The 20,445-nt window shown below is 38.3% G+C and overlaps 1 protein-coding gene across 1 annotated transcript in view; it reads right to left on the bottom strand.

Moving 5' to 3' along the window:
• FAM160B1 (family with sequence similarity 160 member B1) overlaps positions 1-20,445 on the bottom strand; it is a 45,277-nt gene that overhangs the window by 13,903 nt on the left and 10,929 nt on the right. Inside the window, exons 3-13 of the mRNA XM_030941266.1 lie at positions 16,850-17,019; positions 14,609-14,713; positions 14,014-14,136; positions 8,227-8,520; positions 7,512-7,708; positions 5,977-6,091; positions 5,396-5,472; positions 5,100-5,292; positions 4,742-4,911; positions 4,240-4,383; positions 2,599-2,689 (exon numbers count right to left, since the gene is read on the bottom strand). Of these exons, the coding sequence (XP_030797126.1) occupies positions 2,599-2,689; positions 4,240-4,383; positions 4,742-4,911; positions 5,100-5,292; positions 5,396-5,472; positions 5,977-6,091; positions 7,512-7,708; positions 8,227-8,520; positions 14,014-14,136; positions 14,609-14,713; positions 16,850-17,019 (1,679 nt within the window). The remainder of the gene's footprint in view (positions 1-2,598; positions 2,690-4,239; positions 4,384-4,741; positions 4,912-5,099; positions 5,293-5,395; positions 5,473-5,976; positions 6,092-7,511; positions 7,709-8,226; positions 8,521-14,013; positions 14,137-14,608; positions 14,714-16,849; positions 17,020-20,445) is intronic.

Raw genomic sequence — 20,445 nt, 5'->3', positions numbered from 1 at the left:
ACAAAAAGCACAAAGAAAAAATAGTTAAGTTGCACTTCATCAAAATTAAAAACTTTTGGCCAGGTGCAGTGGCTCACACCTGTAATCCCAGCACTTTGAGAGGGCAAGGTGGGCAGATCACTTGAGGCCAGGAGTTCGAGACCAGCCTAGACAATAGGGTGAAACTCCATCTCTACTAAAAATACAAAAATTAGTTTGGTGTGGTGGTGCAAGCCTGTAATCCCAGCTACTCAGCAGGCTGGGGCAGGAGGATTGCTTGAACCCAGGAAGTGGAGGTTGCAGTGAGCTGAGATCATGCCACTGCATTCCCGGCTGGATGACAGAGTGAGACTCTGTCTCAAAACAACAACAACAACAAACAAACAAACAAGCAAAATTATGTGTCGAACGACAGGACACTATCAAAAAAGTGAAAAGGCAACTGCCAGATGGGAGAAAATATTTGTAAATAATATATCTGATAAGGATCTACTATGCAGAATATGTAAGGGACTCTTACAACTCAATAATAAAAAGACAACTAGCCCAATTAAAATATAGGCAAAGAATTTTTTTATTTTTTATTTTTTGGGGACAGGGTCTTGCTCTGTTGCCCAGGCTGGAGTGCAGTGGCACCATCATAGCTCACTGTAGCCTTAAATTCCTGAGCTCAAGCTGTCCTCCTGCCTCCGCTTCCCAAGTAGCTGGGACTACAGGTGCATGCCACCACACATGGATAATTTTTTTAAAAAATTTTTGTAAAAATGGGATTGTCCAGGCTGGTCTCAAATTCTGGCTTCACATGATCCTTCCGCCTTGGCCTCTCAAAGTGCTGAGATTACAGGTGTGAGTCGCTACACTTGGCCAGGATTTAAATATTCTTCAAAGAAGAGTACAAGTGTCTGCTAAGCACATGAAAAGTTACTCAACTTCATTAGTCATAAGGAAATGTAACTCAAAACCACAAGGACACACCACTTCACACCTCCTAGGGTAGCTATAATTTAAAAAGAAAAAGTATTGGCGAGGAAGTGGTGAAATTGGAACCCTCATGCACTGCTGGGTGATGTAAAATGGTGCCACCACTGTGGAAAACAGTTTGGCAGTTCTTCAAAAAAGTTAAATACAGAATTACCATGTGACCTATCAATTTTACTACTAAGCATATACCCAAGAAAGTGGAAAATTTGTATTCAACAAAAAAGGAATATTCACAGCATTAGTATTCATAATAATCAACAATTAGAAACAACCCAAATGTCCACTAACTGACAAACAAAATATCCATACAATAAAATATTATTCAGCCATAAAAAGAAACTGATGCATGCTTCAACTTGAATGAAAGTTGAAAACATTACATTATGCTGAGTAAAAAATGCCAGACACAAAAGGCCACATATAGTACCATTCCATTTTTGTGAAATGTCCAGAATAGGCAAAGCCATAGAAACAGAAAGCAGATGAGTGGTTGCCAGGGCTGGGGGTTGGCAGGGAGGAGGGGTCAAGAAGAAGTGACTGCTTTATTTGTACAGGGTTTCTTTTTGGGGTGATAGAAATCTTCTGGCATTAGTGATGATGGTTGCATAACATTGTGAATATACTAAAAAACATTAAATTGTACACTTTAAAATAGTTAAAACGTTGAATTTTATCTCAATACAAGTTTTCTTTCCAGGAGGAATTTTTTAATACAATTTTAAAAATCTTACAATGTAAAATGCTATAAAGAGGAAAGAAGAATGAGAAAAGCCTCCTTAATTTAGTACCTAAGCGCAAACCTTCAATCAAGTCATTTGAGTGAGGTAGAAAGGTGAAACGCAAGGGCTGAAGGAGTCAGAGCTGGGCAGCAGAGGGACTATACTTGTGAATCACTGTCTGCATCAGAATGAAGGAGAAAAGGATCACGTCTTGTGGATGAGGATCAAGGGTGCGTGGTGGGTAGAATTACTAAGATATCATGTTTTGGATCAGCAGCAGAAATGGTGAGATATAATTTAAAGTGGGAAACAATTAAAGAGCATAAAGAAATCTTGAGATGGAGACATACAGTCGGTGAAGTGCAAACTAAGGTCACCTGCACAAAGCAAAAGTAGTGACAGCAGAGACCAGGTCTCATTTTTTTTTTTTTTTTGAGATGGAGTCTTGCTTTGTTGCCCAGGCACGATCTTGGCTCATTGCAACCTCCACCTGTGGGGTTCAGGTGATTCTCCTGCCTTAGCCTCCCAAGTAGCTGGGAGTACAGGCACCTGCCACCACGCCCGGGTAATTTTTGTATTTTAGTAGAGATAGGGTTTCACCATGCTGGCCAGTCTGGTCTCGAACTCCTGACCTCAGGTGATCTGCCCACCTCAGCCTTCCAAAGTGCTGTGATTACAGGCGTAAGCCACCGTGCCTGGCCCAGAGACACTTTCGAGAGTGAAGAGGAAGCATGAAGATAATTCACTGATCTACAACTGGGACCATCCAGGACAAGCCAGATGCCAGGTCTCAGTTTTAATAATAATGAAGTCATTTCCTTGGAGCAGTGGTGGTGGGCAGTGTGACAAGTGGTGTGTGTGTGTGTGTGTGCATGTCTATTCTTAGATTTCATTTCCAACATTTAGTGACTTCACCTACCTGCCTATGAGCATCTCGGAGGTAGGTGTCATATCCTGTGCCCTCGACATGGTAGGAGGATTTTGCGTCATCGGGTACCAGACAGAGAAAACTTAAATGAAAAAGGCCACAATTACGCAAGATGCCCAATTGCGTGAAAAAAAAAAGGGAAAAAAAGTAAAAGTGAGAAAGGCCATAATCAATAACAAATACTCTCACAATTCAATAATAACTATAAGTGCTAAAGTATCTAGTGATAGTGCAAGTTCAGTTAAGTATTAATACAAATGGAAACCTGAAAAATGAAATTATACGTTGTTAATTCCTTGTGTTGAATGACTTTTACAATTCATTGATTACATATTCTCATTATTTTAAAGGTTTTAAAAATTACTAATTCCACTTAAAATAGAAGTAAGCCTAAGAAAGACATTTTTTTCCCCTTCAGATTGCTGTATAATGACAGATTGCCATAATATTTGTTAATCTCAGGAAAATGGTTTAAAGTAACTGAACTTGAGATTTTTATGTACCCTAATTTTGCAACTTGAGTCACATGCAATTTTTCTCGAAAATCACCTGCCAGAACCAGGTATATCAGTGACAACACTGCAAGGGAAGCAAAAGAGAGAAAAAAAAAAAACTGCCACAGAAAAGAGCACTTTAAAAAAACACAAAACCACGGACTAACAAAAAGGAATAGCCCCACACTTAGCACACGTGGTTAATAAGTACATCTTAGCAAACCAGCAATTCTCAATGTTATTACAATTGGGAATTACTTAAAATTAAACCATTTATATTTTTTAAAAATGGGATGGCCCAGCATGGTGGTTCACACCTGAAATCCCAGCGCTTTGGGAGGTCAAGGCGGGTGGATCACTTGAGGTCAGGAGTTCGAGACCAGCCTGGCCAACATGGTGAAACCCTGTCTCTACAAAGAATAGAAAAAGTAGCCAGGTGTGGTGGCATGCGACTGTAATCCCAGCTACTCAGGAGCCTGAGGCAGGAGAATCGGGAGGCAGAGGTTGCAGTGAGCAGGGATCATGCCACTGCACTCCAGCCTAGGCGACATAGTGAGACTCTGTCTCAAAAAAAAAAAAAAAATGGGTGGGGGAGGGTACTTTGAGGGTTCATTTAACCACGGTTAATATTAAGTAGAGCTTTTCTCTTAGTATCAAGCGTTGCCCGCAGGCTGGCACTTGTTACATAAGCAAGACCAAAAAAACTGACATAATCTTTATTTTTTTCTTTTTATTTTTTTTATTTTTCATAATCTTTAAAGGAGATCAAGTTCATGAGATTTCTGCAACCATCTAAGAACAGAGCTCTTACATGTTATACAGTTTGGGAGGCTGAGGCGGGCAGATCACTTGAGGTCAGGAGTTTGAGACCAGCCTGACCAACATGGTGAGATCCTGTCTCTACTAAAAATACAAAAATTAGCTGGGTGACATGGTGGGAGCCTGTAATCCCAGTTACTTGGGAAGCTGAGGCAGGAGAATCACTTAAACCCAGGAGGCAGAGATTGCAGTGAGCAGAGATCGCACCATTGCACTCCAGCGTGGACAACAGAGCAAGACTCCGTCTCAAAAAATAATAACAATAAAAAACAAAAAACAAGTAAGAGAGATGGAAGTCAAATTTTATATAGCAACTCACCTATTTACAATCTTATGAACTTCAGTTTTTCCATCATTTTTGGGGTGGTCTGGAGTAGCAGGAGGCGAAGAACTAAGCCACTCTTGGTTTGGCAAAGTGTTTTCTGGTGAAATGTCAGTAAATAAGGGATCTTCTTCCAGATCTCTAAGTTAAATTTAATGACGTATAAAAAACACTATTTTATTATGACATTTTCTAAACCAAAAGATTCTCTGCTATGTTCTAAGAAAATGTTACATAATTTTGCTAATATAAAGGATTAAGGAATAATGCATATTTTCTAGGCAAATTAACATTCTATACTATTTTATTAGATCTAACGAATACACGATATTATTTATAATGTAAAAGGATGGTAGTATCAATGCATCTAATTTTACTTTTAAGAACTTTAAAACTGTAAGAGGTATTTCTTTTGAGGATAAGGGAGATAGATAAGAGGAGAGAGAAAGTTCTATCTCTACATGAAATGCTGAACTCACGGAGTTGGATGGAAACTTACACTGCTCCTGCTATCAGTCCATTTTCTACCACATCTTTATCTTCTGGGCACAAAGGTTTACATTCTGTATAATTTCTTTCTTCAAGATTTCTCAAGACCAAGTTGTAAAGAATGTGCTCATTGGGTTTTTGTAAAAGATGTTCAAACATTCGCAATGTCATTATGCTTATCTGAAACCAAAATTGATAAAAGCTAACTGAAAAATATCTTTAAGTTATTCTTCTTGCCATCTTGCGAGTCATGCTTTCAATTTCTAAAGCCAATAAAAGAGGTTGTATTGAAAACATCTCAAGTATAATACATTAAAACCAGTATTCCAAAGAATCTAAGTCCAATTCTCAATCATTACATAGCTTACCTCATCAGATATGTGATCACAATGTTCAATTAACCTATGCCTTAATGGATGTCTGCTGATTTCTGCCACAGTTTCTGGTTCCCTCTGTTCTCCAAGGATAAAAAACACCATTTCTTGAAGTAAAACATCAGAGGTCACTTGCCGAACGATCCGATGAAGCAGAGCAGTGGATGTCAGAATACCCATCTCAGAACTGAGGACGACGAACAGGGAATTAATAACATGACACAGGGATGCTGTTTTTGTTTTTTTGTTTTGTTTTGTTTTGTTTTCCCAAAAGAAAACAGGCTACTCACGTCTGCATTAATTGAGGTTCCATAACACCAATGAAAAATCTTTCATGAACAGCTTTGGCAAGAGCAACAGCAGCAGTCTAGAATATAGTAGGAACATCATTTTTTTTTTAATATAAAAGAATAATTTGTAACATCAATAAATCAGTTTGCACTCCCCAACTGAATTAATGTGGAAAGACAAAACTTGCTTAATGACTCTCTTGTTGCTGGCATATAAATCTAGATGAGATGTTGGCTACTGGGTCATTTACACATTTTTCTAAATTTCCAAGAATAAGAGGAATAGGACAAAAAAATCATTCCAATGTCCATATAGTATTAACATCTCACCAAAGAGCAGGACTGAAGGAAGTCAGTGTTACTTTGTAAAACACTGTACCGTAATATTTAAGGAAATATAAAAGGGCAGAACTGTAATACACACATACAAACACATACACACGTTTTTGTTTACTTATTTTACTAACCATGGTATTCTAAGACAATTAAAATGTATTTGGGGATATAAATTAGGGATTACAATTTCACTTAGTAGATATTTATATCTTAAAACCATCAGAAAACAACACAAAATTTCAAACCTTTTGGGCTTCTTTAATGAGCTGATCACAATAATCAAACCAGGAAAGAAATGAAATTAAGGCTCGTTTTCCTGGAAATGCTGAAGCATCTTCTTTATGACTATATGAGTCCAAGCTGTAAGACAAGGAAGAATCGCTAAGTCCAAAGTTATCCAAAAGCATGGACCCTATTCAGAATGTACGGAAAAATGAAAGCACATGAGCACACTCAGATAGTATGGTACATTCACACAGGCAATGCTGGAGGACTGTCAGAGGAGCGTTCCATAAAAGAAACCAAAGAGAAAACCTTTTAAATAAGAGCTGTAAATAATTTTCACACATTAAGCAGGAGAAGAGAGATTAAAGCAGAATGGGGCTGCAGGAGGCTAGGTGTGGTGGCTCAAGCCTGTAATCCCAGCACTTTAGGAGGCCGATGTGGGTGGATCACTTGAGGTCAGGAGCTCGAGACCAGCCTGGCCAATATGATGAAACTCTCTCTCTCTACTAAAAAAAAAAAAAAAAAAAAAAAAAAAAAAAAATTAGCCAGGCATGGTGGCTCATGCCTGTAATCCCAATTACTTGGGAGGCTGAGGCACAAGAATTGCTTGAACCTGAGAGGTGGAGGTTGCAGTAAGCCGAGATCACTTCACTGCACTCCAGCCTGGGTGATGTAGCGAGACTCCGTCTCAAAAAAAAGAGAAAAGAATGGAGCTGCAGGAGAAAAAACACTGGGATAGCTCCTCACACTCCTGCCCTAAACGTTACCAAGTAACAACAATGAAAAGATGGAGGTTCTCAGCTGCTGGGATGGAAGAAAAGCATAGTAAAGGAGGATCTACAAACAAAAAATAGCGAGTGGAATACTTCTCTTCCTGCCGTAAAATGCAATACAGTCGTAATGTTAACAAGTGGGTCTGCCCTATAGATGCTGACAGAAAATAGAGTGGAAAAAACAAAGACAGGTTAAAAATACAGAGAAATACAATAAAAGGTGACTATGTCAAAATATTAGGCTGCTTATAGGTGGTGGGATTATGGGCAACTTGTTTATGTTGCTTTATACTTTTTAATAACTTACAAACATTCTGCAATAATCATATTTCTCTATGAGAATCAAGTTGGGGAGTCTAAAAGGTAGGAAGAAGAGGTGAAACAATGAGGTAGAAGAGATTCTGTACAAACAGGCCAGGAGACAGATTAGACTGCTCTAGAGGCCGTGGAAATTATTTTAAAAGCAGATTCATTCTTTTAGGGCTTTTTGTTTTTGATAAAAATAATCAGTTAAAATTATTGTTTTTAATGTAAGCCCTTAAAAATTGACCAGTATAATGGACAAAATAAAAATATCTTAACTATATAACAGCTGGATTGTTCCCACACTCATTACCACTAACTGATACATTTAATACAAGCTTTGAGAAAATATTCCCATTTAATGATCACTAATAGTGTTCAATTTTTCAAAGATTTCTATCATTGCAAAATAGAAATGGATTTTAAAATGTAGGTGTAAGAAGTCACCTTTATGGGAAAATACAAGTAACGGTGCTTACCCCCAGTTAATTGCTTCCACAGTTTCAATATCTAACGGATCCACTGACTGAGGTAGGGCCTTGTACAGGGAGGCAAGTCTGTCTGTCAGTAGTTCACACAAGCAAGTGCTCTGTGTAAGGCACTTTGCAGCCGCAGGCTCTGGCAAACTTACTAACAGCATCAAGCCTTCGCATGCCTTCACAGCTATTCGGCCATCCTAAAGGAAAAAAAAAACAAATCCCCCTTCAATTCTTGAATTGTATATACATCAGGTTGTTTGAAAAAATTCAACATAAAAGGATTTAATGTTTTACACTAAAAGAAAAATAGCCTTTTTTGTGTATTTTAAATGCATATTATTGGCCAAGTGGCACCTCACGCTTGTCATCCCAGCACTTTGGGAAGCTGAGGCGGGTGGATCAGCTGAGGTCAGGAGTTTGAGACCAGCCTGGCCAACATGGTGAAACCCCATCTCTACTAAAACTACAAAAATTAGCCAGCATGGTGGTGCGTACCTGTAATCCCAGCTACTGGGGAGGCTGAGGCAGGAGAATTGCTTGAACCCAGAGGTGGAGGTTGCAGTGAGCCAAGATCGCACCACTGTACTCCAGCCTGGACAACAGAGCAAGACTCCATCTCAAAAATAAAATAAAATAAAATAAAAATAAAAATAAATAAACAAATGCACATTATTGAAATAATATGAGGAGGAAAAAAGTAAGGACCATAACTCACAGGACTTCTAGTAAGATTTAACAAAGAATTCACTAAATTGTAATCCTGGTTTGGACGAACAACTGAGGCCTCTGGCAGTGAGGTGACACTGAGGTTATCCAAGCTTGTGGACAGGTGATCCATCTGATGAGGAGGTTCATCTTCCAATTCTGTTTGCTCCATTCCAGTAGCACCAGATAATTCCTCTGGTTGACAGGACTGTCCTGTATCTGTTGACAAGGAATCCTGACCTTTTAATGTATCTTCCGAAATTACACTTGGTACTCCTTTGGAAGCCAATGATTTCACTTTATTCTGAAAAGGAATATATGGTTTATAAAAGTCACATCAAGAACTTTTAAAGCCAAAAATAATATTTTAATGGATTTTTCTATAACATTCCACATGCCTAACCAGAGTAGCAATAAATGTTATGTCACATGAAAATATTCTGACTTAACCAACTGTGTTTTAGAATGATTTTACCATTGCATAGGAGTTTATCACACTCCTCATACTAACTACAAAATGTTTTACACTGACCATAAGCAATGAACAGTATTAGTGATAATTTGACTACTGCTTAAAACAACTAATATTAGTGAGGAAAAATTTTCAGGAGGTTTCAATTGCAGTTAACTTTTTTCTCATCACTGGACTACTGTAACTACATAGCCTCCATGTTAATTCTTATAAGATCACGGGGTGGGGCGGGAGGGTTTGCAGGAAGGGAAGTACAAACTAACAAATAAAAATATTTTAAAGTTCAAAGGTTACCAGCATTAGACTGAAGGTTTCTGTAAAAGCCCCCAAATTCTCTCAAATATATAAGAATCTTTTCTAAGTTTTTCCTTAAACCTCTACTCTATAAGAACACAAGAAGCTTGGCACAGTGACCCATGCCTGTAATACCAGCACTTTGGGAGGCCGAGGCAGGGGGATCACTTGAGCCCAGGAATTCGAGACTACATGGGGCAACACAGTGAGACCATGTCTCTACTAAAAAAAAAAAACAATAAAATAAGCTGGGTGTGGTAGCTTGCGCCTATGGTCCCAGGCCTTGGGAGGCTGAGTGAGGCAGGAAGATTGTTTGAGCCTGGGAGGTTGAAGCTGTGGTGAGCTGTGATAATGCCACTGCACTTCAGCCTGGGCACAGAGCAAGACCTTGTCTCAAAAAATTTTAAAAAAAGAGAACCCAAGAAACCACTCAAGGGACATTTTTACCAGTGTCTTTAAGACAGAAATAAGATTTGCTTGAAATGCTGGTGCTCCCTCCCCCAATCCACACACCCAAACACAAAGAGAATCTTAACTGAAACAAATGAGCAAATTATTAGCTTCAAGGCAAAAGTATCTTGCTTTCCATATGAAAAGAAGAGCAGAAATCAAATTATACACATAGGTTAAAATTCACCATAAACTAACTTCTCCACAGGGCCTATCATCATAGAAACATATTAAAGGCTGAATGAATTCAGGGTTCTACTTCCAAAGTTATATTATACTAATTATAAATCACTTTTATTGCCGTTAAAAGTATAGGTTAGACCAATCTTCTTGAGAAATTGAGTTCACAGAACATACATTAAAAGAAAACAACTCTATGGGACTCAATGAATACTCCAAACAATTTGCCAATTTCCAACAAAATCAATGGCATATTGGCTGGGTGCAGTGGCTCACATCCCAGCACTTTGGGAGGCTGAGGCAGGTGGATCACTTGATGTCAGGAGTTCGAGACCAGCCTGGCCAAAATGGTAAACCCTGTCTCTACTAAAAATACAAAAATTAGCTGGGCGTGGTAGCGTGTGCCTGCAATCCCAGCTACCAGGGAGGCTGAGGCAGGAGAATCACTTGAATCTGGGAGGCGGAGGTTACAGTGAGCTGAGATCGTGCCACTGCACTCCAGCCTGGGTGACAGAGCGAGACTCCACCTCAAAAAAAAGAAAAAACCAATGGCATATCATACTTTTTATGAAAGTAAAACATTTCATTCCATTTCAAATACTAGTAATATTGTTGGGAGAGGTGTCTCAAATAAGAACAGCAAGAGGAAGGATGTTAGTTTAGCACTCTGTCCTTCAATCAATGTTTCTCAAAGTGAGACTCAAGACTGTTGGTATCCTGATCTTCTGTGGGGCTTGATAAAAATGCAGATTCCTGGGTCCCATCCAGACCTGATGAATGAGAATATCTGGAGGTGGAGCCAAGGAATGTGCATTTTAGAAAAATTCCCTAGGTGATGAGGAACTGTGGATTTAACACTTTGGTTCCCACTAAAACTGTTCCCCTTCTGTTTTAGGGATCTCATCAGTACCCACAACATAGCCACACACAGGGCTTCTAAATCTCTTAAACTTCCCTCCCAAATCAAAGATTTTCAATACTGAATACCTGCTAATTATCTCCATCAGGAAATCACGATGACTCAAAGCATCTGGAACCAAAATTATCATCTTCCCCTCAAAATCAGCTCCCTTGGGGCCCCTGTTTTTCCACTAGCAGCAGATTTATTGGTTCAGGAATTCCAGCATTCAAATCATTCTTTCCCAGCTTCTGCATCTGAGCAGTTACAAAGCCATATAGAGCCTACCTCTATTCTGAACACACCCATTTCATTCCAACCTATTGCTTCCAACTTGGTTACAGTCCTTGTTACTTCTTGCCTGGGTAACTCCGTCAGGTTCCAAATTAGTTTCCCTGCTTTTATCTCTCCTTCCAAAGAATCTGCCGTGTAAAAGGCTGCTGCCAATTTACCTTAAGGCACAGATACCATCACATAATAACATCCCTGCTCAAAAATAGTTAATGGCTCCCCAGTATCTACAAGTAAGAATAAACTCTTCATCCTGTCATTCAAAGCCTTTGACAATACTTAGTCTATCTGTTCAGGTGCTTCTTGCCACACATCCTAATTATACTGTTTCCTGAACACACCACAAACTTTTATATCTTCATTCCTTATGTTCACCCACTCTAAACATCTGCCAAGGCTCATTTCTTTTTATTTATTTATTTTTTAATAGAGATGAGGTCTTGCTATGTTGCTCAGGCTGATCTCGAACTCCTGGGCTCAAGCAATCTGCTTGCCTCAGCCTCCCAAAGTGCTAGGATTACAGGTGTGAGTCATCGCACCCAGACTCATTTCAAAGATGACCTCTTCCAGGAAGACTTTCCTGATGACCTAGAGCTGATGAATTTCTCCAGTCTATAAGCACTTAGGGAATTTACTTTGTATCTTTCCTTTGATTCTCACCTTACTCTACTTTAGATTACAGTATCTGAACATTCACATCTACTGTCTTCAGCAGACTGTAAACCCCTTTAGGACAAAGACTGTTTCTTTTCTTTTCTTTTCTTTTTTTGAGACAGAGTCTCACTCTGTCGCCCAGGCTGGAGTGCAGTGGCGCGATCTTGGCTCACTGCTACCTCTGCTCCCGGGTTCAAGCAATTCTCCTGTCTCAGCCTCCCAACTAGCTGGGACTACAGGCACGTGCCACCAAGCCTGACTAATTTTTTGTATTTTTAGTAGAGAAGGGGTTTCACCGTGTTAGCCAGGATGGTCTTGATTGATATCCTGACCTTGTGATCTGCTCGCTTCAGCCTACCAAAGTGCTGGGATTACAGGCATGAGCCACCATGCCCGGCCGGCAAGGACTGCTTCTAACTCACATACCATATATATTTAACCCATAGTAGATGCAAATACTGGCTGATATTCATGAACAGAGAGAGATGACATTTCAGGGAATACATGCTTGAGAACTGCAAAACACTTCTGCTCTTATCTACACTTGTAGTAATAAAACTGCATTTCTGGCTGGCCATGGTGGCTAATACCTATAATCCCAGCACTTTGGGAGGCTGAGGTGGGTGGATCACCTGAGGTCGGGAGTTTGAGACTAGCCTGGCCAAGGTGGAACCCCATCTCTACTAAAAATACAAAAATTAGCCGGGTGTGGTGGCACACACCTGTAAACCCAGCTACTTGGCAGGCTGAAGCATGAGAATCACTTGAACTGGGAGGCAGAGGCTGCAGTGAGCTGAGATTGCACCACTGCATTACGGCCTGGGTGACACAGACTGTCTTAAAAAAAAAGCAAAAACAAAAACAAAACCCTGCATCTCCCTAAAGATTCATTCGTTTAGTGTTAACTGAGCAGTTCCTATGCATTGTGCTAGATTCTAGAGAAGCTGTGGGGACCCAAGATTAATGAGACAGAATCCTTGTCTTCAAGGAGCATACTGACTAGCAGGAGAAAATAAAATGCACTTAAATAATCAGTGCTAGGGGACTATGGTAACATTAAACACATACGAATAGTCCTATTCGTTAAAAAAATGCAGACACCTACCACCTCAGGCTTTGGAGAAATATGTTATAAAAACACTAAACAAAGCAGACATGTCACTAAATCTGAGGGGTGTTCTCTGTAGTGAGGTTTAGAAATGTGAATGTTTTTCTGAAGACGGGTACATACAGTGTACCTCACCATAAACATACATAAGCCTACATATTTCATCTGCAGAGTCTCACATCGTTGCCCAGGCTGGAGTGCAGTGTTGCAATCTGGGCTTACTGCAACCTCTACCTCCCAGGTTCAAGCGATTCTCCTGCCTCAGCCTCTCAAATAACTGAGATTCCAGGAGTGCACTACCACGCCAGGCTAAGGTTTGTATTTTTAGTAGAGATGGTGTTTCACCATGTTGGTCAGGCTGATCTCGAACTCCTGATCTCAACTGATCCACCTACCCCAGCCTCCCAAAATGCTGGGATTACAGGTGTGAGCCGCCACACCTGGCCAGAAAAATATTTTTTAAAAAACTGAAAAGAAGGCCAGGTGTGGTGGCTCATGCCTATAAGACCAGCACTTTGGGGGGCCAAGGCAGGAGGATCGCTTGAGCTCAGGAGTTCTAGACCAGCCTGGACAACACAGGGAGACCCTGTCTCTACAAAAAAATTTTAAAAAATTAGCCAGGTGTGGTGGTGTGCACCTGTAGTCCCAGCTACTTGGCAGGCTGAGGTGGGAGGATCACTTGAACCAGTGAGATTAAGGCTGCAGTGAGCCACGGTCATGTCCCCACACTCCAGCCTAGGTTACAAAACAAGACCCTGCCTCAAAAAATAAAATAAAATAAAATAAAATAAAATAAATTATAAACAAAAAGGTATAAAGACAAAAACAACATAATCATTTTTTCTAAAATATTCCAAAATGACTTCACTGCTGGAAAAAAAAGTGAATGAAAGCAAAAAGTACAAAAATATATTTTTTACTTTAAATCTAGAAGTAAAATCCAAAATATCACTTGATTTAAATAAACTATGATTTGGTGATTATGGTATCAAAACAGTACAAAATACAACAGCAATCCCAACTGCTACAAGGTTGGAGAGATAACTCGTGCTTTTTTCCATCTTGTCCAAATCTGCACATGCCATCCTTATCCCAGGCCAGATTTCCCATGCTACATACTAGGGCAAGCTTGGCTGAAAATATGATAGCATATCAACTTCTGCGACTTGTCTATCTCTGATTCAACCTTCAAGCTGACCTCTTTTAAGCCATGACTTTATATCTGTCCAGTCCCTATACCACCTCATATCTCTGGCTCAACTGCATTCTTTGAAATTATTTTTTTCCCAGGAGAATAAAATAGTGATCTTAAAGGAAAAATAATTCTGGGAAGTAAAACAAGCTAATAACCCGCAAAATAGAGCTCCTTCTAATATTATTCACAGAATTCAATTTTCATAATGATCTTAAAGTAACTATAGTTTGAAGGTTGGTAAGAACTGTATCATACCTCTAGGAAAAAGTTAACCAGGTAGGGGTCCTGTTTCAGCTTCGCACACACAATGCAAAGAAACTGAATCTCTTCATTTTCTGTTGGTGTTGCTAGGACTTCACCACAGAGTCTAATTAATTTCTGTGAAAAGAATTGTTTTTAACTTTTTAAACTTAGGTTACTTTTTACAAATTTGTAAAATAACCATTCATTTACCTTAAGGATATTTAAAATTTTCATATGATGCAAATACCCTGCATTAATCAGAACACTAATGACAGTTATCATTACCTATATAAAAATAAACTTATTAGTGGTAAATTTTTCAAGTTCATTACTGTAAATAATTAATGAGTTATATAACAAATTCTCCTTCAGATGTCATGGAGGGAAAATCCAAGGAAAATTCATGTACAAAATTTTAAAAGAGAATTAGAAAGACTGTAAGTACACTTAATGCTATGTGATCCATAAAGAAAGCTCAAGTATCTGCTAATTTGCATGTTAATTTTGGAATAATTTCATTATTTTTACTCTCAGAAAAATAATATAAAATTATTTCAACATTAAAAGAAATCAAACCAAATAATTTTATGTAAGGTGAACAAAATACCTGCACTGGCCTGTGCACGTTAATATGTGGAAGTAGTGGTTGCCGGATTCTTCCCAGAAGTTTCGTATAGAAAACCAAAACCTGCTGTTTCATTCCCGGAGGACACTGGGTATAGGAAAAAAGGAAAGCCAACAGGAAAAGATCAGACAATGCAAACTGAAAAGCTGCAAAAATCAGACAGGCAATGTATATGAATGTATTCCACCTTGAAAAGACAATGCAACTGGCCAGTTAATAACTGTCAGAATAAAATTTTCAATCAAATATTAATGATGGGTATTCCAGAAATAATATTATATATCTGAGACCATAATATAGCATGTGAGACCACAGTCTCATGTAGTTACAAACAGCATGGCGATAATCTGTTGCTGAGATTAGAGTTTGGTGCAGTCAACGTCAACCTGTTTATATTCTAAATGCTGGGGTAACATGAAACTGTAATAGTTAACTCCCTGCTGGAACAAAGGCAAAATCTTGTTACTTAGACTAATGACAGACAGGTCATCAACAACTTTCCATCATATGTATGTAGGAGTAAATAAAGCCTCCTAACATACATGTAAATAAAAGGAAACCTATGGTGTAAACGGTTGTGATTTTATCCTAACATCATTTTAAATTAGAGCCGTTCCTCAGTATACACGGTTATATCCAAATCTGCACTTACTCAGTTCCGGTAGTCAGCCCCGTGGAACCCACATATGTGAAAATTCAGCCCTCTGCATAGGCAGGTTTTGCATCCTGGAAATACTGTATTTTCCATCCATGTTTGGTTGAAAAAAATCTGCCTATATGTGGACCTACAAGTTCAAACCCATGTTGTTCAAGGGTCAACTGTAAGTATTCTTTGCCTATTATAATCATAATATAAATCAACCAAATTATTTACATTATAATAGGCAAAGAATGTTTAATAAATTAGTTTTTATAACATACCAGTTGTTTTATGTATTTGCTGAAAAATAGGTAAACCCAATGATCACTCACACTGCAGATTAAGAGAGTATGAATTAACAAGGTTATGTTCCTTAATTAAGCTGCTTATACTGCTTCACATTTCAAATACAGTTACAAAATGAGTATTTCCAAAGCATCATCATAGACATGCTATCTGGAAATAGTATAAACTATAATCTTATGCACAATATTTTTAAGCTAGCAAATACTTTACATTATTTAGATAAATGACTAAATTATACTTACAACCACCTGTATTAAAATAAATTTACTAAAGTACAATTACTAACTTTTGCTCAAAAATCAATTAATCAATTTATTATTAACAATCCTTCTCTCCAAAGGACAGGAAAATGCAGGAGGAGGAGAATGAGTTGCAGAATATTAGGGAGCAGGTGTGTTGCCTAGAAAACATAAATTGAGTGAATTTAACTTAAAAGTAAATTAGAGTATTACAGACAAAAGGAAATTGTCTTGTATGCTACTATTCATAACTTTTTTTTTTTTTTTAATTCATAACTCTCTGTCATGAAAATGTGTCTGTAGGTTTCTTTTGTTTTAACCTAATTTTTTTCACATGTATCATAGAAATTTACAGAACTATAGACTTCTGGGCTGATGAGGCCCCACTTTTTGGATTTTAAAGAGGAGGAAGATTAACCAAAGAGACTTATGATGGTCACAGTGTATGAATAATGAAGTCAGGACTGGAAGCCTGGCCTCCTAATCTGAACCCAAGGCTCTTCCGTTCCCTCACTCAGTCACACGGCTGGAAAACTTGTCTCTATAACTAATTTGAAGGCTTTGCGATATAAAATATTATTGATACCATAATTTCAGCTTTGTAAAGATTTTTCAATATTCATCAGACCTAAAAAATATAAATTTGCTCCACTCAACAGTTTAGTTAGTGTCAAAATAATCAGTGACATTCTCTTCCAGGACTATGACAAATAATTCTTATTTTTCAATCCTATTTTAACTGACTTCCTTCTCTCTTTTTTTATTCTGAGCTCATGTACTTGAGTTTATTTTCATAAATGTTTACACTGGAATTCTAAGCAGCCAAGTACTAGTTGTTGTCTAGAGTGTTTGGAATCTTTCTATCTCTATGGACATATGTGTATAGGCTACATAATCTTCTTTTTTCCACAATCTTAACTTGAATCCTGCCATGATCAATACGCACCTTTTAAATCAAGTATTTGGCAGCTTCTTTATTCATAAGACATTAAGGCATGTACTACACGCCCAAAAACATGGTGTGGATTAGGAACTTACATCAGCTTTCCCCAAGGTGTATAATGTTTCCAAGATTTTGTGATGGAGCAAATATTCCATACATGGCCCCGTCTCTCCAGATTCCCGTTCATTTTCTTCTTGAACCAGTATATCTAACATCTGTTCCAGATGCGATGGAATATTTGTATCAGTCACTGGGGCTTTATCATCTAAACAATAAAAAACACTCATCAAATATTTAAACATTTTTAAACTGCATATCTGCACCTAAAATACTCTCTGTATTTCCCTTTTCCTATTCAAACTGAGAAAAATCTGAACTACACACTTAAGTGAGGTTTATAAACATAGTATGATTATCTCTGCTAGAATTTAGATGATGCATTTTGTCATATTCTTACCCCAAAACTGAATCAATATTCTGAAATATGGCCAGGCACGGTGGTTCACGCCTGTAATTCTAGCACTTCGGGAGGCTGAGGCAGGTGGATCACCCGAGGTCAGAAATCCAAGACCAGCCTGGCCAACACAGTGAAACCTCGTCTCTACTAAAAACACAAAAAATTTAGCCAGGCGTGGTGGCGGGCACCTGTGATTCCAGCTACTCAGGAGGCTGAGGCAGGAGAATCACTTGAACCAGGGAGGCGGAGGTTGCAGTGAGCAGAGATCGCACCATTGCACTCCAGCCTGGGTGATAGAGCGAGACTCCATCTCAAAAAAAAAAAAAATCTGAAATATATTCCATAAGCTAACATTCATCTATCCATAGTAATTCAGAAATAAGAGTTATTTATGTGGGAAAATGGGTACATGACCAGGAAAAATACACATCATATCAAAATGTTCTATGTGTACTTGTAATTGAAATATTTTTTTCACTTAGCCAGTTCAGAAGATCTAAACTTTAAGTTTCTTTAAATAGAAGTAGGTTGGCTTTGAACATTAAGGCAAATAACCTGGGATATATGAAGAGGACAGATTCTGTTTTGTATTGCTACTACATTACTTTGTAGGATTGGGAAGCCTGTCAATGCCCGTAATTCATTTTCTTCTATTAAAATGAGAAGGCAAAAGGAAAACCCACTATTAAAATTATTGACATCTCTCATTAACAGATGACTGTTTTTTCAAAATCTGTTTTTCAAAGCTGCTTCTCTGGAGAATTTTTATTATATATTACTGATTTCTTATTAAAAAATTAAAATTTAGTGCTATTTTTTAAACATATCACAGTTAGACTCAAACATCACATGGTTTTATCAACCTATCCTTATTATACTAAGGTTAAACTACTCTTAAAAATGTGAAGTTTTATAGAACATTTAAATACAAAATACATTAGGAAATGCCAAATTCTTTACTTATGTCTCTATTTTCATTTACTTTGTACTCATATAGTTTGAACAACACAATTCTGGTATGCTATGTACTGATATGTTGCTTGGTCTGTATACTAGCACAGAGAGAAAACCGTAACACTAAGCCTTATGGAGAAAACAATGGATAGAGAAGGGTCACCTTTGTTTTCAGGAGGACATATGTATCAAGTTTGATATGGTATGGGACAGTTGTTAGAAGAATGGGTCCTGGAGTTAGACAACTTGGATTCAAATCTTGGCTCTGTCACTTTCAGCTGGATGAACTGGTGCAACTTATGTAAGCATCAGTCACCAACATCTATAAAATGGAACTAATAAACACTAGTGAGTACTATTATATGATTTCAATGAAATAATAAAGCCCAGTCCTTAGCACAGAGTAAGAATTCAAGAAATGTTATGTCTCATTTCATATTCTAAAATGAGTAGCCTAGCACTAGTAAAGGATGATTTATAAGTTTACTTATAGTTTATTTTTCAAAAATGTGTTTTCCCCATAATTGTAGCCTTTATATACACAAACACTCCAGGAAAGAATGAATGTTCAAGCACGGTTTAATTACAATTACTTATGGCAAAAAAATGACCAAAAATACTTTTTAAATTGAGAACTAAATTAATTGTAAATTGAACTCGACAGGATTAAAATCTTAGCTCCCTATAAGACAAGATCTAGTTTCAGCCACCGATTCTCATCATTCCTGAACTATAAATGGCATTGTGCCTTTGCATATGCTCTTTTTTCCCACCTGAAATGTTATTTGTCCCATATTTTATTGCAATGTACATACTTATTTCTGCTACTAGATTGCAAAACATCTTTTAAAGCAAGAACTTACGCATTTTCTCAAAGCCATGGAAGCAGGAAAAAAATTATAAGGGCTAAGAGCAGTCCTTTGAAAAGGCAGCTCCTCTCAAGAAACATTTCTGTAGATCTGCTGGCTAAACATCTAAATGAAGTTAGAAATTACATATGTATATTTTTTTGTCTGATTTTTACTTACTGCACAAATATAAAGGATTTTTTTTTTCTTTTAACAAATCACGTATAATCCTGTCAGCTTGCCAAATGAACTATTCTCATTTTCTCATGTTTCCTTTTAGTTAAATGACAAGCATCCAATCTGCATATCCACCAGTGCTTACCTGCATACTCCTCAGGGGATCCTGTAGTGCTAGGTAGCAATGTCCCTATTTCATTCTGTTGCCAAATTTCGGTCCATGGGCCAAATCCAGCCCTGCCATCAGTTTTTGTACATAAAGGTGCATTGGAACAAAGGAAAGCTCATTCTTTTTTTTTCTTTTGAGACAGAGTCTTACTCTGTCATCAAGCTGGAGTGCAGTGACGTGATCTCGGCTCACTGCAGCCTCCACCTCCTGGGTTCAAGCGATTCTCCTGCCTCAGCCTCCCGAGTAGCTGGGACTACAGGTGCATGCCACCACGCCCAGCTAATTTTTGTATTTTTAGTAGATATGGGGTTTCACCATGTTGGCCAGGATGGTCTTGATCTCCTGACCTTGTGATCCACTTGCCCCGGCCTCCCAAAGTGCTGGGATTACAGGCATTAGCCACCGTGCCTGGCCCGAAGGCTCATTCTTTAACAGCAGAGCTTAAGAACTGCAAGAGAGACTGTACAGCCCACAAAGCCTCTCTGGCCTTTTATGGAATAGTTTGGCAACCCTTGACCTAATCTATTCTCATTCCCCATATTCACTTTCCATCCTTCCTATTTACTGAGAAAAACAGATGCAACCAGAAGATAACTTCCAAAGACTCTGTACACCATATCTACCTGTTTCCTGCATTTATACCCTTGTTCTGCTTTCTACCCTATTTTAATGGATGAACTGTACTCACACCTATTTAAGGCCAAGCATCTACTTTTACACAAGATCCCTTCCTCCCTTGCCTACTCAAGGATATTGCATAGAAATGATCTCATCTGGCTGGATGTGGTGGCTCATGCCTATAATCCCAGTACTCTGGGAGGCCAAGGCAGGTGTATCACCTGAGGTTAGGAGTTTGAGACCAGTCTGGCCAACATGGCAAAACCCCGGCTCTATATAAAAATACAAAAACTAGCCAGGTGTGGTGGTGGGTACCTGTAATCCAGCTCTTGGGAGGCTGAGTCACAAGAATCGCTTGAACCTGGGAAGTGGAGGTTGTGAGCCAAGATGGAGCCAGAGTAAGTGTCAGTCTCAAAAAACAAAACAAAACAAAAAACAAAAACAAACAAAAAAAAAAAAAAAAAGAAA

This window comes from Rhinopithecus roxellana, chromosome 11 (assembly GCF_007565055.1).
Source record: "Rhinopithecus roxellana isolate Shanxi Qingling chromosome 11, ASM756505v1, whole genome shotgun sequence".
Taxonomy (NCBI): Eukaryota; Metazoa; Chordata; class Mammalia; order Primates; family Cercopithecidae; genus Rhinopithecus; species Rhinopithecus roxellana.
This window is presented reverse-complemented; position numbering and strand designations above follow the sequence as displayed.